The following is a 21,482-nucleotide window of genomic DNA, read 5'->3' as shown; positions in this document are numbered from 1 at the left end:
TAAACCGTAGAGACATCGGCCGGGGAATGAAAATTTCTTCGCTAGATCGGGAACTTCGTAAAACCGGGTTTCGTTAGATCGAGTTTTAACTGCGTACAGGTTCTTTAATACAACGGCTACGTGCGAACCTGACGTTCCTGTAGAGTATATTTTTAGGGTGAGACGGACATGCTTTGGTCTCTGACGACTGAATGAAACAATTCTTGAATATTTTTTAATTACCACCATGGACAGTCCATAAGACAAATTTAGAAGCATTGGCATTTTAATTCAACTATTTTTAAATTTTGAAAATCGCGCCTAATTCGAGATATCAATTCTCGAACATCAACACTTAATCCAGCCAACTTCGAAACCGAGCGCGCCGGAAGCTCGGAAAAGGCAGCCCTTCTGTCACGCGCGTGTATCCTTTGGCAGTGAGCTTTTCGTCACGGAACGCGCGTGCGATAGAAACCACACTTTCGCAACGCTCGTAGACGTTTCAAGTAAAAAAAAAAAGAAAAAAAGAAAAGGTTCATACCCTTAAAAATAAAATCACCATGCATACTGACGAACGCATAGGTATCCTGAAGAGCGCATCACGATACGAATTTATGGCGAGTATTGCCGCCTTTGCGAAAGGTCGTGAGTTCACATGCGGGCATAAAAATAACTAGTTGTCTAATTAGACCAAGAACTTTCCTTAGGACAATGGACAAGGCAGACAGGACTCATCCAGCCACAATTTTGACATATTTTGCAGAAAATGGACGTTAATCAGGACGGTGTCGTTACCATGGACGAGTTCATGGAGATCTGCTCCAAGGTATGTAGCCCCGGACGTTTTATTTTTCCCTTACGCTGTGATGATAAGGAAATTAGTGAGGGGGGGGGGGCGAGAGGTCTACGATAACCGTAAAACAGCGCTTAACACACGGGCACGGGACAAAACAAGTGACACTTTGCTTTGTATCGTATATTAAGAGCTTTTATATTTATCGTGGGGACCGGGGGGGTGGGTGTTTTCGACCGGGTCCAGTTCCATCCTTCCCCTCTTACGTACCGCCTCCTTGAAACGGCACCAAAAAGCAACATATATTCAAGGGACATTTCCCGCCAAATGTCCCAGTCGTGTTGATCGACCACCTGGCTCTTTCTAGTATATTAAAAAAAATGAAAAACTGGCTATGCAAGTACATACATGAAAGATACCCCGCTGAATCTACGAAGGCTCGTCTTCGATGGGTATAAACGTTGCAAGTTCGACCGGATTTAACGAAAAAATGCTATTTGGTTATTTTTACCAAGGCTCAGCGTTGGAGCTGTTCACTCGGTGTTCTTGCGCGTGGGACAAGTACGAACAGAAAAAAGACGCACAAGGCGCTGAACTTACAAATTTCAATTTATTTCGCCATCAAATCAATATATGATAGCTGACGAACCCGCGGCAAAAGCTGTGGACACAGTGGCGTAGCCAGGGGGAGGGGGTGTGCAACCCCTCACTCCCCCCCGAAATTCTTTACAAATTTGCATGTGCATATACACACGCGCACTACAAATGCATGCACAAACATACATAAATCGTATCTGTAATTAAATTTGTATTTGTGTCGCTAAACACGCCACTTGTCTTTCAGGGACACTTCCATTTTGGCGCACAGCAAGGACAAAATCAGAACTATCGTAGAAGCTTATACAGTATGATGTCGAGGAAGTTTGGCGCATGCGTTAGCTCCCCCTCTATGCACTCACAGAAAGACAAGTGGCATGTTTAGCGACACAAATACAAATTTAATCAGAGCACGTGTGCCATCTCGGATACAGATACGAAGCAGCAATAACGCAAAGTTTGAATTAGATTAATGCACGTGTTTTACTGCATAGATGTAGCACCGATGCTTGCCTCATGCGTGGTTTGCCTACAGTGCCCTTTCCTTCGTATGTTACGTCTCTCCCTCCTCCCCCTTTTTTGATCTTCTCGTTTCAATAAAGTCAATTGTTAGATGCGCTTCGTCTGCGTAGTCCCAGTCTTTTTCTTGACCTCAACTTTGCAGCGCTACCTTTTTTCCTACGATATCTTCTCACCCTTTCCGCTGAGCCTTGACGCTCCCTTCTTGCCGACTCCCACTCTCGCCATACCGCGAGGCCAAGTGACCAGCGCTACACAATCGGACGCGGAAACCTCGACTAAGAACAGTTTCGCTGTTAAAAAAAACAAAAACGAATAAAACCATGGCGAAGCCAAACGTCGGTTCTTGAGCGTTTTTCAGCCCTGATTTCGGCAATCAAGCACACCATGCGAAAATACAAAACAAACATAGGCCTGTCTGTTGGCGTTCCTTCAATTTCCGTTATTAGCTCCTTTTAATTTTCTTAGGTAATATAGAAATTTTTGAATTTTACCTTTGAACTACTCTCGGCAAAGTTCCGTAAGACCACTTCAACGCACAGCACAAATGCTATCATGTTTCGAGCAGTCGATAGCGCTGGCGGCGCAAGAAGAGGGGTGGGGGGATTCAATCCCTCCCCCCCCCCCGAAATTTTTCATTTTTCATGTGTATATATACACGCACGCATAAAAACGCACGCACGAACATACATAAAGTATGGCTGACCTCCCCGCCCCCCGAAAGAAATTTCTGGCCACTCTACTGATCGGTAGGTACGCGCAAGCGCATTGTCGGGGCTGTACCGTAAGCGCGTATTTCCTCAGCACACGAGGGCTTGACTGTGTTGCCCATTTCTAAGAATAATTATAAAATGCTGTCTTGGTCTCTCTGAAAGGATTTAACTGAGTGCATATACTGGCCATGTCTGGTACTCATATACCATCAGATAATTGTGACTAATTGAAAACGTGTTTTATTGCAAAAAGCATATAAATAGGTGAAGCATGTTACAGCGAGTCCTTGCGCGTTTTTGTTTCCGTAATTGGTAAGGGGTGCACTAAACCTACGTGCAAACAAGATGACAGTTTTGCCTCTCTGCGAGGTTCGGCACTCGCAGCGTTGTGATGAAGGTACCACATAAGTGCAACGCGAAAACATATTATTGATAAGGACACTCCAGGCGAATTTCTACTGTCAACGTCGCCGTGAGGTCCCGTATAAAGTCTAAGGGTCATAACACCGCCTCGTGCATCGTTTTGCTTCATGTGCGAGTGAGAGCTTGCGAGGGCAGTCGACGATGGCGTCTAAATGGGGAGAGGAAACGCGCCTGCCGCCTTGCGTCGCGCGAAAGGCCCATGGGGGGTCCGGAGGGAGGGGGGAGGGGGCTGCGTGGCTGCGGCAGGAGCTGCGTACTTTGAGCGGCCGGGCGCTGTCGCGCGCGCCGCATCTTGACACGCATTTCAGTGAAAGGGAATGTTCTGCCGGGCGTTGCACAAGTATCGCTGTTTAGCCACTGTTGGTGTGGTTAGCCCGTGCCATTGGGGGGCCAGTAGTAACCTGTGCCGTCCCACTTCGCGGTTCTCACTATTTTGTCAGCGTCATTACTGCCAGAGCCAGGGTCGACAGCGACGTGCAACTCTACCAATGACGTCATACACGACGTTTCTGCTCAGGTCACGTGGCCCCGAGCTGCTCTCCCAAATATGTGCACGACTTATGTCACAGCCTCACTCCACTAAATTCTTCGCACTAAAAGTTCCAAAGGTAAATTTTGACGATATTTTACCATGCCAAAGTAATGGCACTTATACCGAAGCCACTACAGTGTTATAACTGCATGAAGATGGGCCACGTGAAAAGCGTATGCGAAAACAAGACAGTGTGTTCTCGCTGCGCCGAGACCTATTCTGCGGATGAATGCAAAGCAGCTATCCTCAAATGTTCGAATTGCGATGGATCTCATGCAGCTTCGTCAAAAGAATGCCCAAAAGTTCAAAGGGAAATAGCAGTGTTGAAACAAATGGTGAGAGACCATTCTTCGCATCGGGAGGCTTCCAAGACCGTCAGAAAGAGGCGACATCGTCGCCGCAGTTCTTTCAGATTCAGATTCAGATTCAAATTCTTTATTTTTCTTGAATTGCACCAAGAAAGGTACAGAAGCTAAAGGTATAGCAATACCTGACAAAAGGCCTCTGTACCCGTTTTACAAAAATATTAAACAACAAATACATAGCAAACTTTTCGCAACACACCAAAACATTGTTTAAATCTAGCATGTAAAGATATACAAAAAGCTCGATAAGTTCACAGCTCGCTGAGAATTTGGAAGAATACCGAAGGATAGCACTAGAAAAGGTTCCTTTGCACTGAAGTAACAAACAATATGTGAAACGAGTAAATACATGCTAAGTATACTTTGTTTAACACAACATTTCTGTCAAAATAGAAATAAATAAAGTAAGTAACTAACAAATAAAGGAATAAGGAATAAGGAATAAAGGAATAAGGAATAAAGGAAAAAATCCACAAGGAAAAATGCATATATATACACAATAAAGGAAGTAACATGTATTTTAATGTGATAATCTGAAAGTGAATGCTTTATTGATCAACACCCTCTTTAGTTGTTTCTTAAAAAGGTTTGGACTAACATCGAAGTCCAAATCTCGTTCTAATTTATTAAGAAGCGACATGGTTTGATATTTAAGAGATTGCTTTCCATAGTTAGTCCGCGTTATTGGCATGTGGCGCTTTTGATCTCTAAAGTAGTACGTTGATTTATCATTGCTGTTATTAACGTATGACTTTTCACGATGTAGTGATTGAAGTAATTTAATATAAAATATTTGGTTGGCCCTTAATATATTATACTTTATAAATAATGGTGGTGTTCTAAGGTCCCGTGGGTTGCCCCTATAGCGTTCAAAGCAGCGTAGTACCCGTTTTTGTAGAGTTACTAGTTTATTGTAATTGCCTTGCGATGTCGTTCCCCATACTAAATTTCCATAGCATGCTTTCGAATAAAACAGCGCATAATAGATAGTTATCATTAGGCGCACAGGGATGAAAGGGGCCGCTTTGTATAAACATCCCACACATTTCGCCAGTTCGACTGCTAGGCTACTGCTATGTGCATTCCACGATAGGTGTTCTTCAAATATTATACCGAGAAATTTTTGCGTGGCGACTCTACTAATAGACTCCTCTTCAAAAGTAATTTTCAACTCGCTATTTATCATTTTATGCACTGCATGGAAAATGATGTATGTTGTCTTTTTTGCGTTTAACTGCATCCGATTTTCCCTTAACCAGCATGAAAGAGATGATAAGTAATAATTTACATTTGATTCGAGCGTTGCTAGGTATTTCGACTCGAAGAATACGTTTGTGTCGTCCGCAAACATAATTATTTCAGGAGAATCACGGATATTTACCAAATCGTTCAGATAAAGCAAGAATAAAAGGGGCCCTAGAATTGATCCTTGCGGAACACCTTGTGTTAACATTAGTTGGGAAGAAGTGGTGTTATTTACCTTGACTACTTGAAAACGATTTTTTAAGTAATTTTCAACTAGGCTTAATGCCGTCCCCCGTATGCCATACCTTGAAAGTTTGTTAAGCAATATATCATGATTAATGCAGTCAAACGCCTTTTTGAAGTCTAAAAATAAAGCGAGCATATATTTCCTGCTCTCAATAGTCGTTATTATTTTATCTTTAATAAAAGTCAGTGCCTGCTCTGTTGATTTGTTCTTCTGAAAGCCATACTGACTCTTGGTAAGTATGTGGTGCTTATTTACGAAAGATATTAGTCTACTATGTATGATACTTTCAAAGACCTTTGATATGGTGGGTAGGACTGACAAGGGCGATAATTTGTAAGCATATCCCTTCTACCGCTTTTATATATGGGTGTTACTCTTGCTATCTTTAAAGCTTGCGGAAAGATACCTGTACTAAGAGTAAGATTTAAAATGTGGACAAGAGCATCACATATTAATGGCGATATGTGTTTAATTTCTATAGGACCTATATCATCGACACCAGCTGCCACATTGTTCTTCAACTTATTTATAATCCGTGTAACTTCTGCGGAGTCAGTTGGTTGCAAAAACACAGATGATTTCGTCCTAACAATATGCACTGCAGAATCTGCACGCATGTCTTCATTAACAACTCTATATGCACCAGAGTTAACAAAGAAGTCATTCATACAATCTGCCAAAGCCTTTCCGGATAGAATTGAACCATCTGGAGCAGCTATGTTGAATTCACTACTTGTTTGTTTGCTTCTCCCAGTAAGGGTGTTCACCACCTCCCAGACCTTTTTATGGTTGTCAAGTATTTTCTCAAAAATGTTTTGGTAATATTCTCTTTTCGCTTTCTTTAGGTCCGAGTTTAGATTGTTTCTGTAGTTTTTACATTTCACAAATAGTTCTGGTTTTCGTGATTGAACAAACGCATGATACAACGAGTTTTTGTCCTTGATTCGTTTTCGAAGCGCTGCATTCATCCAGGGCTTTCGGTACTTTTTACTCTTACGGTTCTGTATCTGCTGTAATGGGAATGCCTCATCATACTTTTCTTTCAATAGTCGAAAAAATAAGTCATAAGCTGTATCGGCGTTTTTTTCTTTGTACACGTTTTTCCAATCAATGTCTTTTACAATGTCGTAGAAAGTATTCTTTGCAGCATCATCCATACGCCTTTTAAAACGTATAGGCTTGTTGAGCGAAACGCGTTCCGAACAGGTAATGCAAAATATAGGTAAATGATCGCTTAAATTATGTGAGAAAATTCCACTCTTTAAATCATTTTCATTTTGATTTGAGGCGCAGATGTCGAGCAAACTAGCAGTTGTTGTAGTTATTCTAGTGGGTGAGTTGATGCGGTTTGTGCATCCGTAGGCAGACAATAACATCATCATTTCTCTGGCATATGTATCATCGGACATCATATCTATGTTGATATCACCCATAAGTAAAAGCTTATAGCTAGGAGAAAACTTGAAAAGTATAGTCTCCAAGAAGGACATAAAATGACTTTTTCTTCCCATGGGTGGTCTATATATGACCACAGTAATTGTTTTTTCAATTAAAATTACTAGGCATTCAATATCGTCGTTAATAACAGAATACTCTTCTAGTACCTCGTGAGAGTATGTTTCCTTAAAATAAATAGCAACTCCGCCCCCTTTCTTATTAACCCGATATAGATATTTTGAATTATATCCTGGTAGGTGAGGCAATTTATCATTTTTAGTGATCCATGTCTCAGAGAATAACAATACATCAAAATTAACAGATAACGACTCTAGAAACACAGTAATGTCATCTACCTTCCTTCTAATACTTCTTGCATTCATGTGCAACGCGGCAAATGATTTATCAGAACATGGAAATCTCAAGTTGAAGTCAGTGGTGGTAAAGTAATCGGGATTGTTATTTGAAGCGTGATCCATGACTAAATTGAGTCACTCATGATTCTGCTCTGATATGATCAAGATCTTTCTCATCTGAAATGCGGACTACAGGCGAGTCCTCATTTCTGCGTGCCAACACCCGTCCACTGGAAGTCCAAACTGGAAGTCCACCTAGCCTCCTTCTTTCCTTTCACAGTAGCTGAGAGCAATGCTTTATTGCGCTGGGTAAGGTGCTCGTTTACGTAGATTGGCCTTCCTTCCCGGTGGCCCAGCACAGTGGTGTCTAGCCTTTTCTTTCTGCATTTTGCGAACAAAGCGTTGCGCATATCTCGTCTTACAAAACGAACAATAATGTTCTGGATTCCAGGCTTCGGGGTGCGGACCCAATGACACGTGTCAATATCAGTTACATCTATCTTTTCGCCAACACTTTCTCCTATCTTCTGTATCACTGTCACCGGATCAGCACCGGCCGGTACTCCTTTAACCTCCAAGTTGTTAAGGCGCATGTACTGCTCCATATCTTCGCACCTTTGCGACAGCAGCCTATTTTCTTCCTTTAGTTCAGTGTTTTTTTGCGTTAGATCCTTCACTTCTACCCTCAGTTGCTTGATTTCATCTGCTAATTCTTTCACATCTTTACAGACATCAGTGCAGAAGGACACGCTGTCATTCAGCTCGCGAATTTCAGCCCGAAAGTCACGTTTAAAGTTTTCAAATGCCCTTATCAACTCGCGCATGTCTTTTGCGTCGGTCGATTATTTTTCGTGACTCTTACTGCCATCTTTCATGTCTTTAGTTGCAGCATCCTTCCCCATTTCCAAAAAGAAAGCAATAAAATCAACACTTTGCTGTGTTCGGCAGCCGTGCACCACAAATACGCACCGTTGAAAATTTAACGGTTTACATATAATCTCTTACCTGCAAAAATGCTGTACGTTAGATGAAAGAAAGAATGCCACAGACTCTGCATCGGCCGCGCCCCTCCACCGCCCTTCTTTTTCACCGCCCTTGCCTCCAAGACCGAAGGCGGCCAGCGCGACCAACAAACCGACGAACAGCATTGTTGCTGTTGGGTCAGTTTGGCCTACATTGCCGAAGTCACAGCCACCTGCAAGTTCCAAGTTCACATCGAAAGCCATAACCTCCGAACCAGCCGCCGACAAGCTGCCTGAGGAGGACAAAGAAGTCATCACAATGTTTCGAACGCTGCTGGATGCCCTGCGAAAGCTCTGCAGCAATCTGAAATCCCCGCTGGCTCAGAGTGCACTACAAGTACTGGATGCTCTAAATCCAGTATTTGCAAGCCTCCAGTAGAAACCATGGCTCGTCCAATCCTGTCATTCCGCAACGAGGTCAGACAAGCGTCGATTCTGCAGTGGAACGCAAGAGGCCTGAGGTCCCGCATCTCATCATTCCGACCGTACGTATTCACGAATCAGATTCCCGTAATTGTTATCTGCGAACCAAACATAGAAAAACCTCTCAAACTATCAGGGTACGAAGATTTTGTTTCTTCAACGTGCGAGGAACGCAGCAAGGTGGTTGTATACATTCGCACGGATTTTACGTATGTTCACCACGCAGTTCAACCACATGATGACAACCAATATGCCTGTTTACGTGTAAGAAAGGAGAAAGTGTCATTCACACTCATTGGTGTCTACATATCGCCAGCCGGACGATTTGAACAGGACAGACTACAAGACATATTGTCAGCAACTAGTGGCCCTTGGGTCATAACTGGTGACTTCAACGCACATCACTTACTTTGGGGTAGTTCGACGATCAACGCTAAAGGAGGAAACCTCGTATCATTCGCCTCTAAGCACGACCTGTGTTTTATAAATGATGGCAGTCCTACATACCTGCGGGGGCTTACGTACAGCAGTTGCCTAGATTTGACCCTGGTATCCAGAAGCTTCCGGTCGCAAGTCCAGTGGTTTTCAGACATTGAAACACATGGAAGTGACCACATTCCAACTTATGTGCGAATCAGAGGTATTACCAATTCCTCCTCTTGGAATAAAATACGGAGAATCGATTGGCAAAAATTTCAGCGTCTCATGGAAAATGCATGCCGAGAAGACTTTGGCCATAACTTGGAGGATGTTATCAAAGAGGCAATGAGAGAAGCTTCCAGCATGCTCCCGTTTGCCGGCAAGCGTTCAGACTTTGACGTTGAACTGGAGAAACTGTGCACGCTTCGCCGAAGGGCGGAAAGGAGATACAGACGCACGAAGGCAATATGTGACTTGAGGCTGGCACGGCGCATACAGAAAAAAGTCCAACGACGTTTGTACAAACTTGAAGAGCAGCACTGGAAATCATTCTGCGAGTCATTGGATCCTCGCAAGCCATTGTCACGCATCTGGAGCACTATTCGTGGCTTGCGCTCAACTCCCCAACAAAGACATCCTTTCATGGCTCTAGCCCTACATCTAGGCCGCACCCAACTTGAAGTGGCGAATGATTTTTGTACGCGAATCGCTGGTGTGTGTGCCATGCCCGCTTCCGCCGTTCAGAGTGTTTTTCCTGAGCCCCGGATCCCAGAAATGGACAAAGATTTCACTACGGAAGAACTGGACGCATCCTTGGCGGCTTCCCGACGACCACCTTCACCGGGGCCTGATGGCGTCACCTACGCCGCTTTAGCCAACCTTGAAAAAGAGGCCAGAGGAAAGCTGTTGAGATATTACAACCACTCATGGCATGCGGTCACTGTTCCCCAGCAATGGAAGATAAGTCGGCTTGTGCCACTACTCAAACCAGGAAAGTCTCCATTCGGTTTGACATCATTTCGCCCTATTGCCCTGGCAAGTTACGTCGGGAAAGTCATGGAAAGGATGATACTTCTACGCCTAGAATGGTATCTCGAGCGCTACAATGTGTATCCAGACTGCCTGACGGGCTTTCGGCGAGGCAGGTCATCCGTTAACAACGTAATTGACCTCACAACCTTTGTCCAGCAGCAAAAGTGCCTCAAGCGCATATCACTGGCGCTATTTCTCGATGTGAAAGGGGCGTACGACAACGTAACGCATGACGCGATCCTCGAGTCATTGGAGGCTGTCGGAATTGGCGGTCGGATGTTTCAGTGGATCCGCGACGAGGAGGTCCTTCTCTGTGCAGACAGAAGATGGTCCCACTGCCAACCACTATACTTCCCGTGGCGTCCCACAGGGCGGGGTATTGAGCCCCACTTTGTTTAATCTTGTGATGGTCGGCATTCGTGAGCTTTTACCAAGTACTGCTCACATATCAATATATGCTGACGACATTTGCCTTTGGTCTTCGGCTGTGACCCGTCTTCAAGTGCGCGCAAGAGTCCAGCAGGCTGCCACCTTAACCTGCTCATATCTCCGCAAACAGGGTCTTTCTGTCTCTACCGAGAAATGTGCGTTGGTCGCGTTTACACGCAAGGCCATGACACCATATCCTGTTATTATCAACGGCCAAAATGTCTCATACCAGAAGAACCATCGCTTCCTAGGTGTGATTATTGACAGGGATCTTTCGTGGAGCGCCCACTGCGTTTACTTGAAGAGAAGACTAATTTCCATAGTTCACATAATGCGGTTCCTCTGCGGGAAAACTTGGGGCACATCGATACGTTCCATGATGCAGCTTTACAGAGCACTGTTTCTGGAATTTTTACGTTACAGCTTGCCGATGATGGCCAATACATGCAAGACGAACATCCGCACCCTCCAAAGTTTGCAAGGCCAGGCACTACGCACGTGCTTAGGATTACCACGCTGCACCTCCACGCACGGGACAATTACGATCGCAAGAGAGCATCCGATTCCAACATACGTCACTACTGACAATTTAAGAGCTCACATTAGACATCTCTGCCGAGTTCCCGGTCACCATATTGCTGCGTTGCCACTTCAGAGACCGCAAGCCATGTTTTCAAAGATTGTTTCGACTCATAGAGAATGCCTTCCGTCGGGCTTTACTCCAGCAGCAAGACCACTGTCGCCTCCGTGGTGCCTACAACCACAGGTACGCCTCACAACTCCGGGAATAACGAAGAATAGCCGTCATTCGACAGTGGCTCTACGACAGGCGACATTGTCACTACTCAACGAGGAGTATGGCCAAAGGACACACATTTTACCGATGGATCAGTCTTAGCCGACAGCTCCACAGGTGCTGTTGTTATTCCGGCCTGCCAAGTGACTGCCAAGTTCAGGGTGTCACACGGGACGACATCAACAGCAGCGGAGCTTGCCGCCTTACGTGCTGCTATCCTTTATATCGCGGAAGCCCAGCCTCAAAAGTGGGCTGTCTTTTGCGACTCTAAGGCATCCCTTCAGAGTCTGCAATCAGCATTACGACGAAGGGTGCACGAGCAGTTAGTGAACGAAATGAGAGAAGCTCTTCACAACCTATGCTAACACCGTGCTCTTCACCAAGCTTTATCGAAGGGACATGACGTTGTGTTCCAATGGCTGCCGGGACATTGTGGTATTGTGGGTAACAACCTCGCAAATGATGCTGCTCGGTTCGCTCACGAGGATGCCCAGACAACCCCAATACCCTTGTCGAGGACAGACGCTGCAAAGGGTCTACGCTCGTTCGCTGACACCATGACGCAAACTTGGTTGAGTGACCCCAGTGTCTGGAACCGTCGCCTGCATGAACTAGACCCATCGAGGAAGCTCCGAGTTCCATCGCACCTCCCCCACCGTGATGCAACTTTACTGTGCCGCCTGTGGTTAGGAGTAGCTTTCACGAAGGCGTACTCTTTTCGCATAGGAATGGCAGACACCGCAAAATGTGACTCGTGCAATAGCAACGAAACGATAGAACATCTACTGTGTTTCTGTGGACGTTTTGTGAACGAACGAAACGTTCTGCGCGATGCGCTGAACAAGTTAGACGACAGACCGTTTTCCGAAGAGAAGATCCTCGGATCGTGGCCCTACACATCGCAGGCCAGCAAAGCGACGCGAGCATTACTGCTGTTTTTAAAATCGACCGGCTTAAACGACCGCTTGTAGGCATTCAATGGGACAGGTGCATATGTACCCTGACAGTGTCTTCTTCCCTCTTCTTTCTTTCTTTTAATCCCTTCATCCCTTCCCCCCAGCGTAGGGTAGCAAACCGGACGCGCGTCTCGTTAACCTCCCTGCCTTTCCTTCATTTCCTTCCTCCTCCTATGGTTTTGAGACGCTCCGGTCACGCACCTTATAGTAGCAGAGATGCTCAGTAAATGTACTAAACTTTAAATACGCAAAAACGAAACCGAAACCGAACCATATTGCCTTCGTGTGACCTAAAAGGGCCACAAACCGGAAGTCGTACAAGGCATGCCGGTCTGGCCAGTGCCAGGTGGTGTTGCCAGTGCAGAGGACGAAAGCTGCGAAGAGCAGACGCTCAGCCGAAATGTGGCCGCGTCGCACCATACGTACCATGTCTCTATTTGACAGTCTCTATTTACCCGATTACCTCAGCCAGAAACTTGAGCGGCCTGACAGGTGGTGTGAGCTGGTGGTGGAGAGATAAGGCAAGCGCATAACGTAAACAAGCGTATTCTGCTTCATTGCAGGTGTAAATTTTCGGCAGCTCCTAAATTCTGAACGCGTTGGCTTTAAAACTTTTGAACGACGACTCTGCAGCGGTTTGTTCGTTCTGTTCCCAAGCACCACTACCGTCACGCTTTCGTCGCTGTGCCCAGGTTTACATCACACACAATGTGGCCAATAATTGCGGGAAGCCGAGTGGGCGGTTTGAGTTTGAGGCAATCCAGAAAATCTATTTGTAAGCAGTGTGCGCTCTCAAGCCTGTAATTTTGCCTAAATGGCGGAAGTGTGCTAAACAGGGGCGTAGCCAGAACTTTTTTTTTTTGGGGGGGGGGGGGGGTTCAACCATACTTTATGTACGTTCGTGCGTGCGTTTGTATGTGTGCGTGCCTATCAGGGTCGCCAATGGTGGCTACTTTTCGCCAAATTGGCGAATTTTAGAGGCCCGTGGCGACCTAAAATTCTGAATGGCGACATGGCGAATTTTTGGCGATTTTCAGCTTAGGTCTCCACTGAGTTATGCATCCTAAGGTCAGCGCCTTCCCAACGAATGAGCGACATTATTCTCTGTATTTTTCTGGCTTTTGAGGTGCACATTACGCGCCGTTCTGTATGTCCGTCCTGTAACTCGTGTGTATCTCCTCAATTCATCTAGATGCTTCTAACTCAATTCATCTAGATTCATCTAGATGCTTCAGAGCTTCGCTAAAGTTTCGCTTCTGAAGGGGCTAGATGGCGGGTTGGTCGTGTGTTCCGGCCATTTGTTCCGCCAAAGCTCCAACTGTTCTGAATAGTTTGGCGACTTATTCACTGCTGCAGTATCCCCTAATCGAGCTCGTATAGCGAAGATGGGCGGATACGCGGGTGTTCGTGCAATAAAAAAATATTTATTCAGGCATTTTCTACTGTTCTCGGTGGACGTGTGCAATGAAAACAATTGCTATATAACATTTTACAATGTCTACCTGTTCAATTATAACGCACTGGATTGACGCGGGTAGATATAAGTGATTATATATGAAAGGGACAGTGGCGTCCGGTATCATATTAGTTCACACTGAAAGGCATAAGAATCACTAATGAACGATACCTGTAAGAATTCTGTCTTCCTACTTTCAATAAACCTGTTAATCCTTTTTTTCATATGAGGGGATGTAAAGCTGTCTACAAACAACGCCTTAGCGGATTTCGCCTAAGGTTTACCACTCTTTTACCTTTGAAACGAGCGGACAGGGATGGAAGGATATCATGAGCGTTTTATCCTTTCATACTTGTGCCTCCGCGCACATCTTGCGGCTCGTCGGAGAACCAGGTGCACCAAGCACTCCCATGGTGAAGGGGCGATGCGCCTGGCATTGAGAAATGTCAAGATACTTTCAGGGCTTTGAATGGCACTGTATTCTACGGGGCTATACATCAGTGGAAATTCGTATTACTAGGATATGCCGCACATATCTAGAATGGCGACTTTTTTGGCGAAATTCGTAAAAAAATGGCGACTTTTGGCGACTTTCTGCTCGTCGTTTGGCGACATTTACTCGAAAGTCAGTGGCAACCCTGGTGCCTATATACGCAAACAAAAGTGAAAAATTTCGGGGGGGGGGGGGGGTTTGAACCCCCCCCCTTGGGGCTACGCCCCTGATGCTAAAGAACGCATCCAGCAAATTTCATTGAGGTACAAAGACCTCAAAAACAGCCGGAGTTCGCCTTTAAGTATATTCAGCGAGACTTTTTTTTCTACCACTCCCCCTAGAGCCAAATCAAATCATAGCCTAATTAAATACCTCAAATCCCTAAATTGATTTAGCGTTTCTTTTTGCTTAACTTAGAGGTAACTTAGACTAGTGAAATAACATTATTTAGTAGTGGAGAAAATGAAGCATAATGCTTTTTCAAATTTTGCTCCCGCACTTGAAGCCCATCCTCACTTTTCGTGTGCTGGCTGAACAACTCATCCACTCATATACAGCAAAAACTGAGATCTCTATTATTCAATAGGTTAACCGATACAGATTAAAATTCCTCTTTCTCTCAAGTAAAAGTTAATCGGGCACTTTGACGTGTACTTGTTTGGCACACCATTATTACGGCACCCAACTTTCTCATGTAATAGCGTACTCGTCAATTTTGCAAGCAGTGACTTAGTGTACTCTTAGAATTTTATGAACAAAAAATTTTCACAACTGATGAATACAAAAGCAGCTAAATGAGAGTGTACTAAATTTTTCATTGCATGGCCACAATGTTAAGCACCCCACTGGTGCGTGCGGGTGCATTTGCTGGCGTTTGGGCACAACTTGCAATTATCAGATTTTCATTGCATTCTCAGCAAGATGTGGCAGCACTGCCGAAGGCTTTTGCGCTTGTGGGCATAAATAACACAAAATATGAGACACTTCTGGAATCGGTTTTCTCTGTGTAACATTCCTGCAGCAGATCACTGTTCATAAGTGGTGCAGGAAGTCGATGCATTTATGTCCCCTTTTCTCCTTTCTCAGTGCTGTGCATCTCAGAGTGCCCATTGTTTATAAACCTGCCAAATTAGGGTAATCTACAACCTCCAATAGAACAAAATGCTGTGTCCACCTGACAGTGCCCGTCTGTATCCAGCTACAATGATAACTGAAATACATACGATGTGGAAGGATTTAAAAAATATATTTATGTGCAATTATTTCTCCCAGGACGACACCATTGCAAGGTCATTGACTCTTCTGGACACGACGCTGTAGCGCTGGTCGTCGAGGGTTTCTTGGTTCTTCTGAGAGCAGAGCCTTCAAACTACGATCAGCGAGGAGCCCCCACTCGTATACTCACCCTCTGCTTTAAACTTCGCCGTCCAGTGACTCCATGGGCCTCAATGTTCGGACCGTATGTCGCATGGTTTCCCTGGACAGCCTATACACGTGCGACTACACGTAACAGAGTACAAGGCATTGCGCTTTCATCACAAGTATGCAAGTATAATGGGCTCAGTTGCATATCGTACATTTATGTTTGGTTATCTGTTATAGTTTCGCATTAGTGTGTTAAAGAGTTGTGACAATGGCGCCGCAGAAGAGAGAAAAAAAAAGTCGAGCATTAGCAGGACAAAGCTTCTTTGTCTGCTGGCCCAGCCCTGCTCAAGTGCAGTCTTTTGATACAATTACTTTTCAGAGAAGTACACTGAAAGCTGTCGTGCAATGTGCTGCATGAGAAATCGCACCACATAATGTCGATACACCACGAGTGTGCATGTTTAGGCAGATGCTTGGCCAAAACTGCTGTTGCCGCTGACAAATATGCAAGGTACAACATGGGCCAGGCTAGTAAACTACGAATCCGCAGTGCACTCTTTCGACAAACGACATTGTTGCGACCGAGTACAGCTTGAGCGCGGGAATACGAATATCGAGCGACCTGCTTTAGGAAGCCGTAGCTTTTCTTTTATTACCCTTCTTCTTACGGCAAGCTAGAGCAGAAGACCTTAAATTACTAGTACATTAGCTGGCCCCATTTTTTTTTTTTTTACATGGAGTACCAACATAAAATTCTAAAGGTGAAACCCATCCACCATTCAGTGCATACATGCCACCTACACACTCAAAAATGGGATCTTTTAGCTGGACCTTCTTGCAGCCAACTTCAAATTGCACCTTAAGATGTGGATGTCAAAACAACACAAAGGCGCCCCTTAAAAGTTGGCAAGATTCCAAAAAGCGTGGGGACACTAGTACACGCAGCATAGGTTAGCAAACTAGCTGGCCAATGTCTTGCTTTCACACTGCAACCATAGTACATGGGTTTTGGCATACAACCTTAGAATTTAAGTAATGTTTAATTAATGAACAATTGCAAACAAGGGCGATACATCATGCTTTGAAAACAAACAGGCGGAGCCACATCTTAAAACTGGTGCCTCTTCCTTCTTTATGACACGGGCTTAACAGCCAACCCTTGAATGGCATTGCAACCATGTCTTTTCTTCATTAAGGGGGGACACTGCTCTTAAAATTTTTTCTTTATGTCTTGATCGATTTTGATGAAACCTGGTGACTTTATGTATATTTGTGTGTTGAATCAAATATGCAAGTACTTTTCTAGTATATTGTGTAGTTTTTAAAATACAAAATATTTCGTGAGCCTTTTGGGGAGCAAGATTATTTCTAAACTGACTGTGTTACAACGTAAATCAGCATATCACGATAATCTGCATCAGAACTTTGTGCAGTGCAACAAAAATGGATGTTCTAAACCCATTTAAACAAAAAGTTATGGCCAATTTCAAGCTAGAATTTCACTTGTGAATGTTCAACATACCATAACTTTTGTTCTAATGGGTTTAGAACATCAGTTTTTGTTGCACTGCACATAGTTCCGAATGCAGATTATCATAATATGCTGATTTATTTTGTAACTAACTCAGTTTTAAAAAAATCTTGCTCCCGAAACGGCACATGAAATATTTTGTATCTTAAAAACTACACATCATACTAGAAAAATAATTGCATATTTGAAATTAACACACAAATATACATAAACTCAGGAAGTTTCATCAAAATCGATAAAGAAATACTTTTTTTCAAGTGCCATGCCCCCCAGAAGAGTGAATCTTCTTAAAGGACCCCTGACAGCAAAATTTTTGTTGGTGACTTTTTTACTGTAATTTGTAGCTTTGGGTGTGGTAATCCCTAAGTTAAATCGTAAATGCTCTAGCGTATCGTATAACTAATTCTAGCGTAGTTAATTGTGACCATTTTAGCGTCACTTCAAAACGCCCGCCTAAAAACCACAAGAAACTAGCGACCCATGCGGGGAGCGTCAAAGACCACGTGCACTCAAGCTGTGGTGACGTAGAAAGCGCGGTTTTCAAATCGGGGCCCCGCGCGCGGTAGAGATTGAAAGTATGTGGGTGCCTCGGTATGGGTTAAACCTGTTAAGCGCGTGACCCCTCACGAAAACTACCTCGAGAGCAGCCCGACAACAAAGCGAGAGGGGTGCGGAACAATAGGCCTCGCCGGGTGCCAGTCGTCGTATTGTGCATGTGCGCCCCGCAAACGCACGCCGCACGCTTCGACACAGCAAAGAGAGTGAAAGCATGGCTGGCAGTCGGCTCCAAACACACTCAGAGATCGTCGACGTCATTGTTACTAGCGTATCGTCACTCGGGGTGATTTTTGTGCAATGTATCACACCGAACACGTAGCACTAGTGTCGATGTTGCAGGGCAGCCGATTTTTTGTTTTTTTCTCCTACGCTGTTTGACATCGAATTAAAATAACTTCCACGCGACGGATGCCGTTCAAATTTGGCCAAGAAGACCTATGCATACCAAGCGATCGAATGATGGGCACATCTCGATCTTGAAATTTGATGTCAGTGCTCCTTTAAGCAGTATTTCATTGTATGTAGAATGAGAGCAAACTTCAGATGAGACAGAATGAGGAAGAAAAACTGGTTTGGTGGAATGACAATGCGCTCAAGGTATTTAAAACGCCCTCCACAAGCATAAAATTTGTAAGTGCTCCTGCGTCATGCCTCAGTGTTGCATATATTGCAGTGAACATGCGTCTTGTAGGCACCAGCAGTTTGTGACACCACGTGATCACTGCCCATGCTGCGAGCAGCTGAAGGAGAGTAGTTATTCCTTCAAAACTGCACACTGAAGCAAATGATATTCTATTCTATGGTCTCTGGCACAAAAAGCAACCAAGAAATTTTATGTCGGTACTCCTGTAATTTTGCAGTTGGCACTTTGTGTTGTGTATTGCCCTTTCCTTGGAACCTCGTCAAACTTGCCTTGCTGATGTGATCGGTCAGAAACAGCGTAATGAAAAAATCGTTCGATTTTGCTTATACTGACCTCCACACCCAGCAAGGCCAACTCCTACAACTGCCCAGGCACAACGCCTGTCTGCTTCCAAACAACATTAACGGGGGCAGTTACTGAACAATCTAGTGCTCCAAGTATGCAGCCAGCAATTGGCTTCCAGACTGCACTTTCAGGCACAACCACAGTGACTTTGCAGAATGTTGTGTAGGCTTGTGCCATTGCCGATGGAGTTCGTGGCCCACAGACAAATGAAAGCGAACTTATGCCTCTTGTAGGAGCGTTAACTGACCGACAAACCATTGGTCGTAACAGCTGAACAACTGCTCTACAATTGGGTGGACTGAGTGAACCAGATTGTGTTGCACATGTCCAGAGTGTTCACACAGTTCGCAAGCCATGTGAATATCATCCGCCCAAAGTCAAAAGCCTTGCCATTAGCCAAAACAAACTTCTTCAGATCTGATGCAAGCTCTCTTCATTGACAAGTGTGCTTTCATGTGACTTTGGCCCACATTGTCCACAAAATTGTAACAGGAATGCCCATCTGTAGCAACTGCATGAGGCAGATTTTCAATGCAAGTGCAACAGTGGTGCTCATGCATACATAGTGTTGTTGCTACTTACGGGGCTAGGCCTCACCATAGCACACAGTGCGTTTACAACAAAGACGGTGATCGATGCACTACGTCGCTAGTGTCATCATGTCCCGATACTCACTTTTACGGGAAGAGTTGAGACAGCAGTAGGATTTGGCAGTTTGTGCCTGCACAAACCTACAGTGATGAGCGGGCACATATCGCAAGACAAAAGCTCGAAATCTGGGGATTGTCTGTAGCATTTCTGCAATCTAGTGAAACAGAAGGCTTCCATAAAAAAAGATGGCAAGTTATCTAGTTTTGGAAGTGTCACATTATAATACTGAAGGCTTGGCGTAAGTAGTCTTCTCTGCATCTTGCCAGATATTCATATATGTATATTAAAGAAAAAATATACTAAGTCCTGCTATTTTTCTTTCACCCAGCCCTCATACTACAAAGGGTTCCTACTGTTACACTGTATCCCTTTCACATCACTTTTCCTTTCCTACTGAGCACATTACCAGACTGCTGACAGAACACCTTTTTGCAGCTGCATTTAATAGAATGCCACCAAAACAATCTCTTTAAGAAAGTGTGGCTGGGACTATTTTCAAGTTTACTTCAGCATGAAGAAAGCACAAATCCTCAAAATGAGCAGCAAAGCAATGCGACCATTCCTAAAGTGGATATCAATCCAATCCTATTTCAAAATACTGTCAGAGCTGTTCACCCATTTCGATGCAGTATTAGCACCACTTGTGTCAAAGCATTCTGCACAATAACCTGCTTTGTTGGTGAAACAGGGTTATTAATAAGACAAGAGTAACATAAATGTAAGCAATGTTCTGTCTTAAAGGTGTGCTTGAAAGAAAAGAAAAGGAGATGTGAAGGCAAGGCCAATTATAAGGCCGATCTGAATGTTTTCCAAGACATCTGTGTACAGAGTAGGGCCCTGCCAAGGTACACCAGTATTGACTGGAAATGTGTGCTGTACTAATAAAGTATAGCTTGCCATGTAGCTATAGCATTCATTAACGTTTCAGGTTGTCGTGCCTAGCCAGAAAAAAGCGTGACAAATTATGAGATAGCACGCATATTTTAGAGGTGTTGTATGTCAAAGTGGTAATTCAATGCCAACAAATTCTACTATGTAGAGGAGACATGTGCTTTCAGAGGTGACATTCAGCGTAATGCCTTTCTGCTGGGAAAGGAATGAAAGCGTGAGGGCGAGAAACAAGCAACTGAATGTCAAGTCAAGGGTTGATTTGACCATTGTGCACATGCCCAGCATTTGCATAAGAGCAGGTCAGTTCCTGTAGGCAATCAGAGAGCAAGAGTGTCGCAGACAGAACTCTGGCACAGAGCCTGTTGCAGCAGCCTGTTGTTGCCTGCAGGAGGAACACTCAAGCAGGACCGGGCTACTGCATACAGAGACAGTGCTTATAATACGAGTTCAAAGTTTATCAAACCTTTGCACTGGAGGTGACAGCTCTACCTGGTTGCTGCCATATGCTGATACAAAGTCGCCTTACTGTGTTACAAGGGTGTGTTTGTATGTCAGTCAAGATTATGTCACCCGCTTCGTGTTTGTATAAAGATCGCTATTTTTATATGTGGACATGAGTAAGCCCTTGCAACATGCTAATACCCATCTCTAATTAGGCAAGCCATGTGTTCTTCCTTGCTGTGTTTCCAAAGAACTTGTACTAGGCCAATCTTTTGCACCCTTTCCGATGGTTTGCAGAATGGGGCTCTGTATGACAAGCGTTCTTGAGTTGTGTGTCCCTTCCCTGGCCTTGTGTCTTCCATGTTAAATCAATGAGCCCTCAGGATTATTTATGCAGCCATGTAACCTGCATGAGAACCATACCAGTATGGGAGCTCCAGTGGCCCAACTAATTTGCATGTGGGCAGTTTTGGTGTATTTCTATCTGCTGTTTTCTTTCATGCATAAGTCTGTGTTTATCTTGAAGACTTGCGTATAGTACTAAAAGCAGCAACACAATTCTGCTGCAGGCCAGGTGCATCAAGAGCAAGGTGGCCCTCCTGCGACACAGGGGCATTTGTGTGCATGCCAGCTTAGGATGTGTGTTACAGGTGTTTATGTCTTGGGTCACATCCCTCCATGTTTCCAGTGTGTGACTGTTGTATGTGCAATGATCGTGTCTTCTTCAGATTATTGCATGCCATCCTTGTAAAAAACCTGGTTGGCGCTGGTGAGACGGCTCAATAAACTGGGTTTCTCAAAGTGGCTTTTGTATTATGTAACAA

The 21,482-nt window shown here is 44.4% G+C and overlaps 2 protein-coding genes across 2 annotated transcripts in view; one reads left to right on the top strand and one right to left on the bottom strand.

Moving 5' to 3' along the window:
• Positions 1–10,594, bottom strand: part of LOC119379094 (60S ribosomal protein L26) — a 197,870-nt gene extending 187,276 nt beyond the window's left edge. The window contains exon 1 of the mRNA XM_049411868.1: positions 10,584–10,594. The gene's annotated coding sequence lies outside the window, so the exon portion shown is untranslated. The remainder of the gene's footprint in view (positions 1–10,583) is intronic.
• LOC119379090 (calsenilin) overlaps positions 1–21,462 on the top strand; it is a 36,407-nt gene extending 14,945 nt beyond the window's left edge. The window contains exons 5-7 of the mRNA XM_037648260.2: positions 743–805; positions 15,506–17,406; positions 18,181–21,462. Coding sequence (XP_037504188.1) covers positions 743–805; positions 15,506–15,553 — 111 coding nt within the window. The 3' untranslated portion in view covers positions 15,554–17,406; positions 18,181–21,462. The remainder of the gene's footprint in view (positions 1–742; positions 806–15,505; positions 17,407–18,180) is intronic.
• Positions 21,463–21,482: the final 20 nt, after the last annotated feature.

Source organism: Rhipicephalus sanguineus, chromosome 1, assembly GCF_013339695.2.
Source record: "Rhipicephalus sanguineus isolate Rsan-2018 chromosome 1, BIME_Rsan_1.4, whole genome shotgun sequence".
In the NCBI taxonomy this organism is placed as follows: Eukaryota; Metazoa; Arthropoda; class Arachnida; order Ixodida; family Ixodidae; genus Rhipicephalus; species Rhipicephalus sanguineus.
The sequence above is the reverse complement of the archived record's forward strand: the minus strand, read 5'-3'. Positions and strand labels throughout refer to the sequence as shown.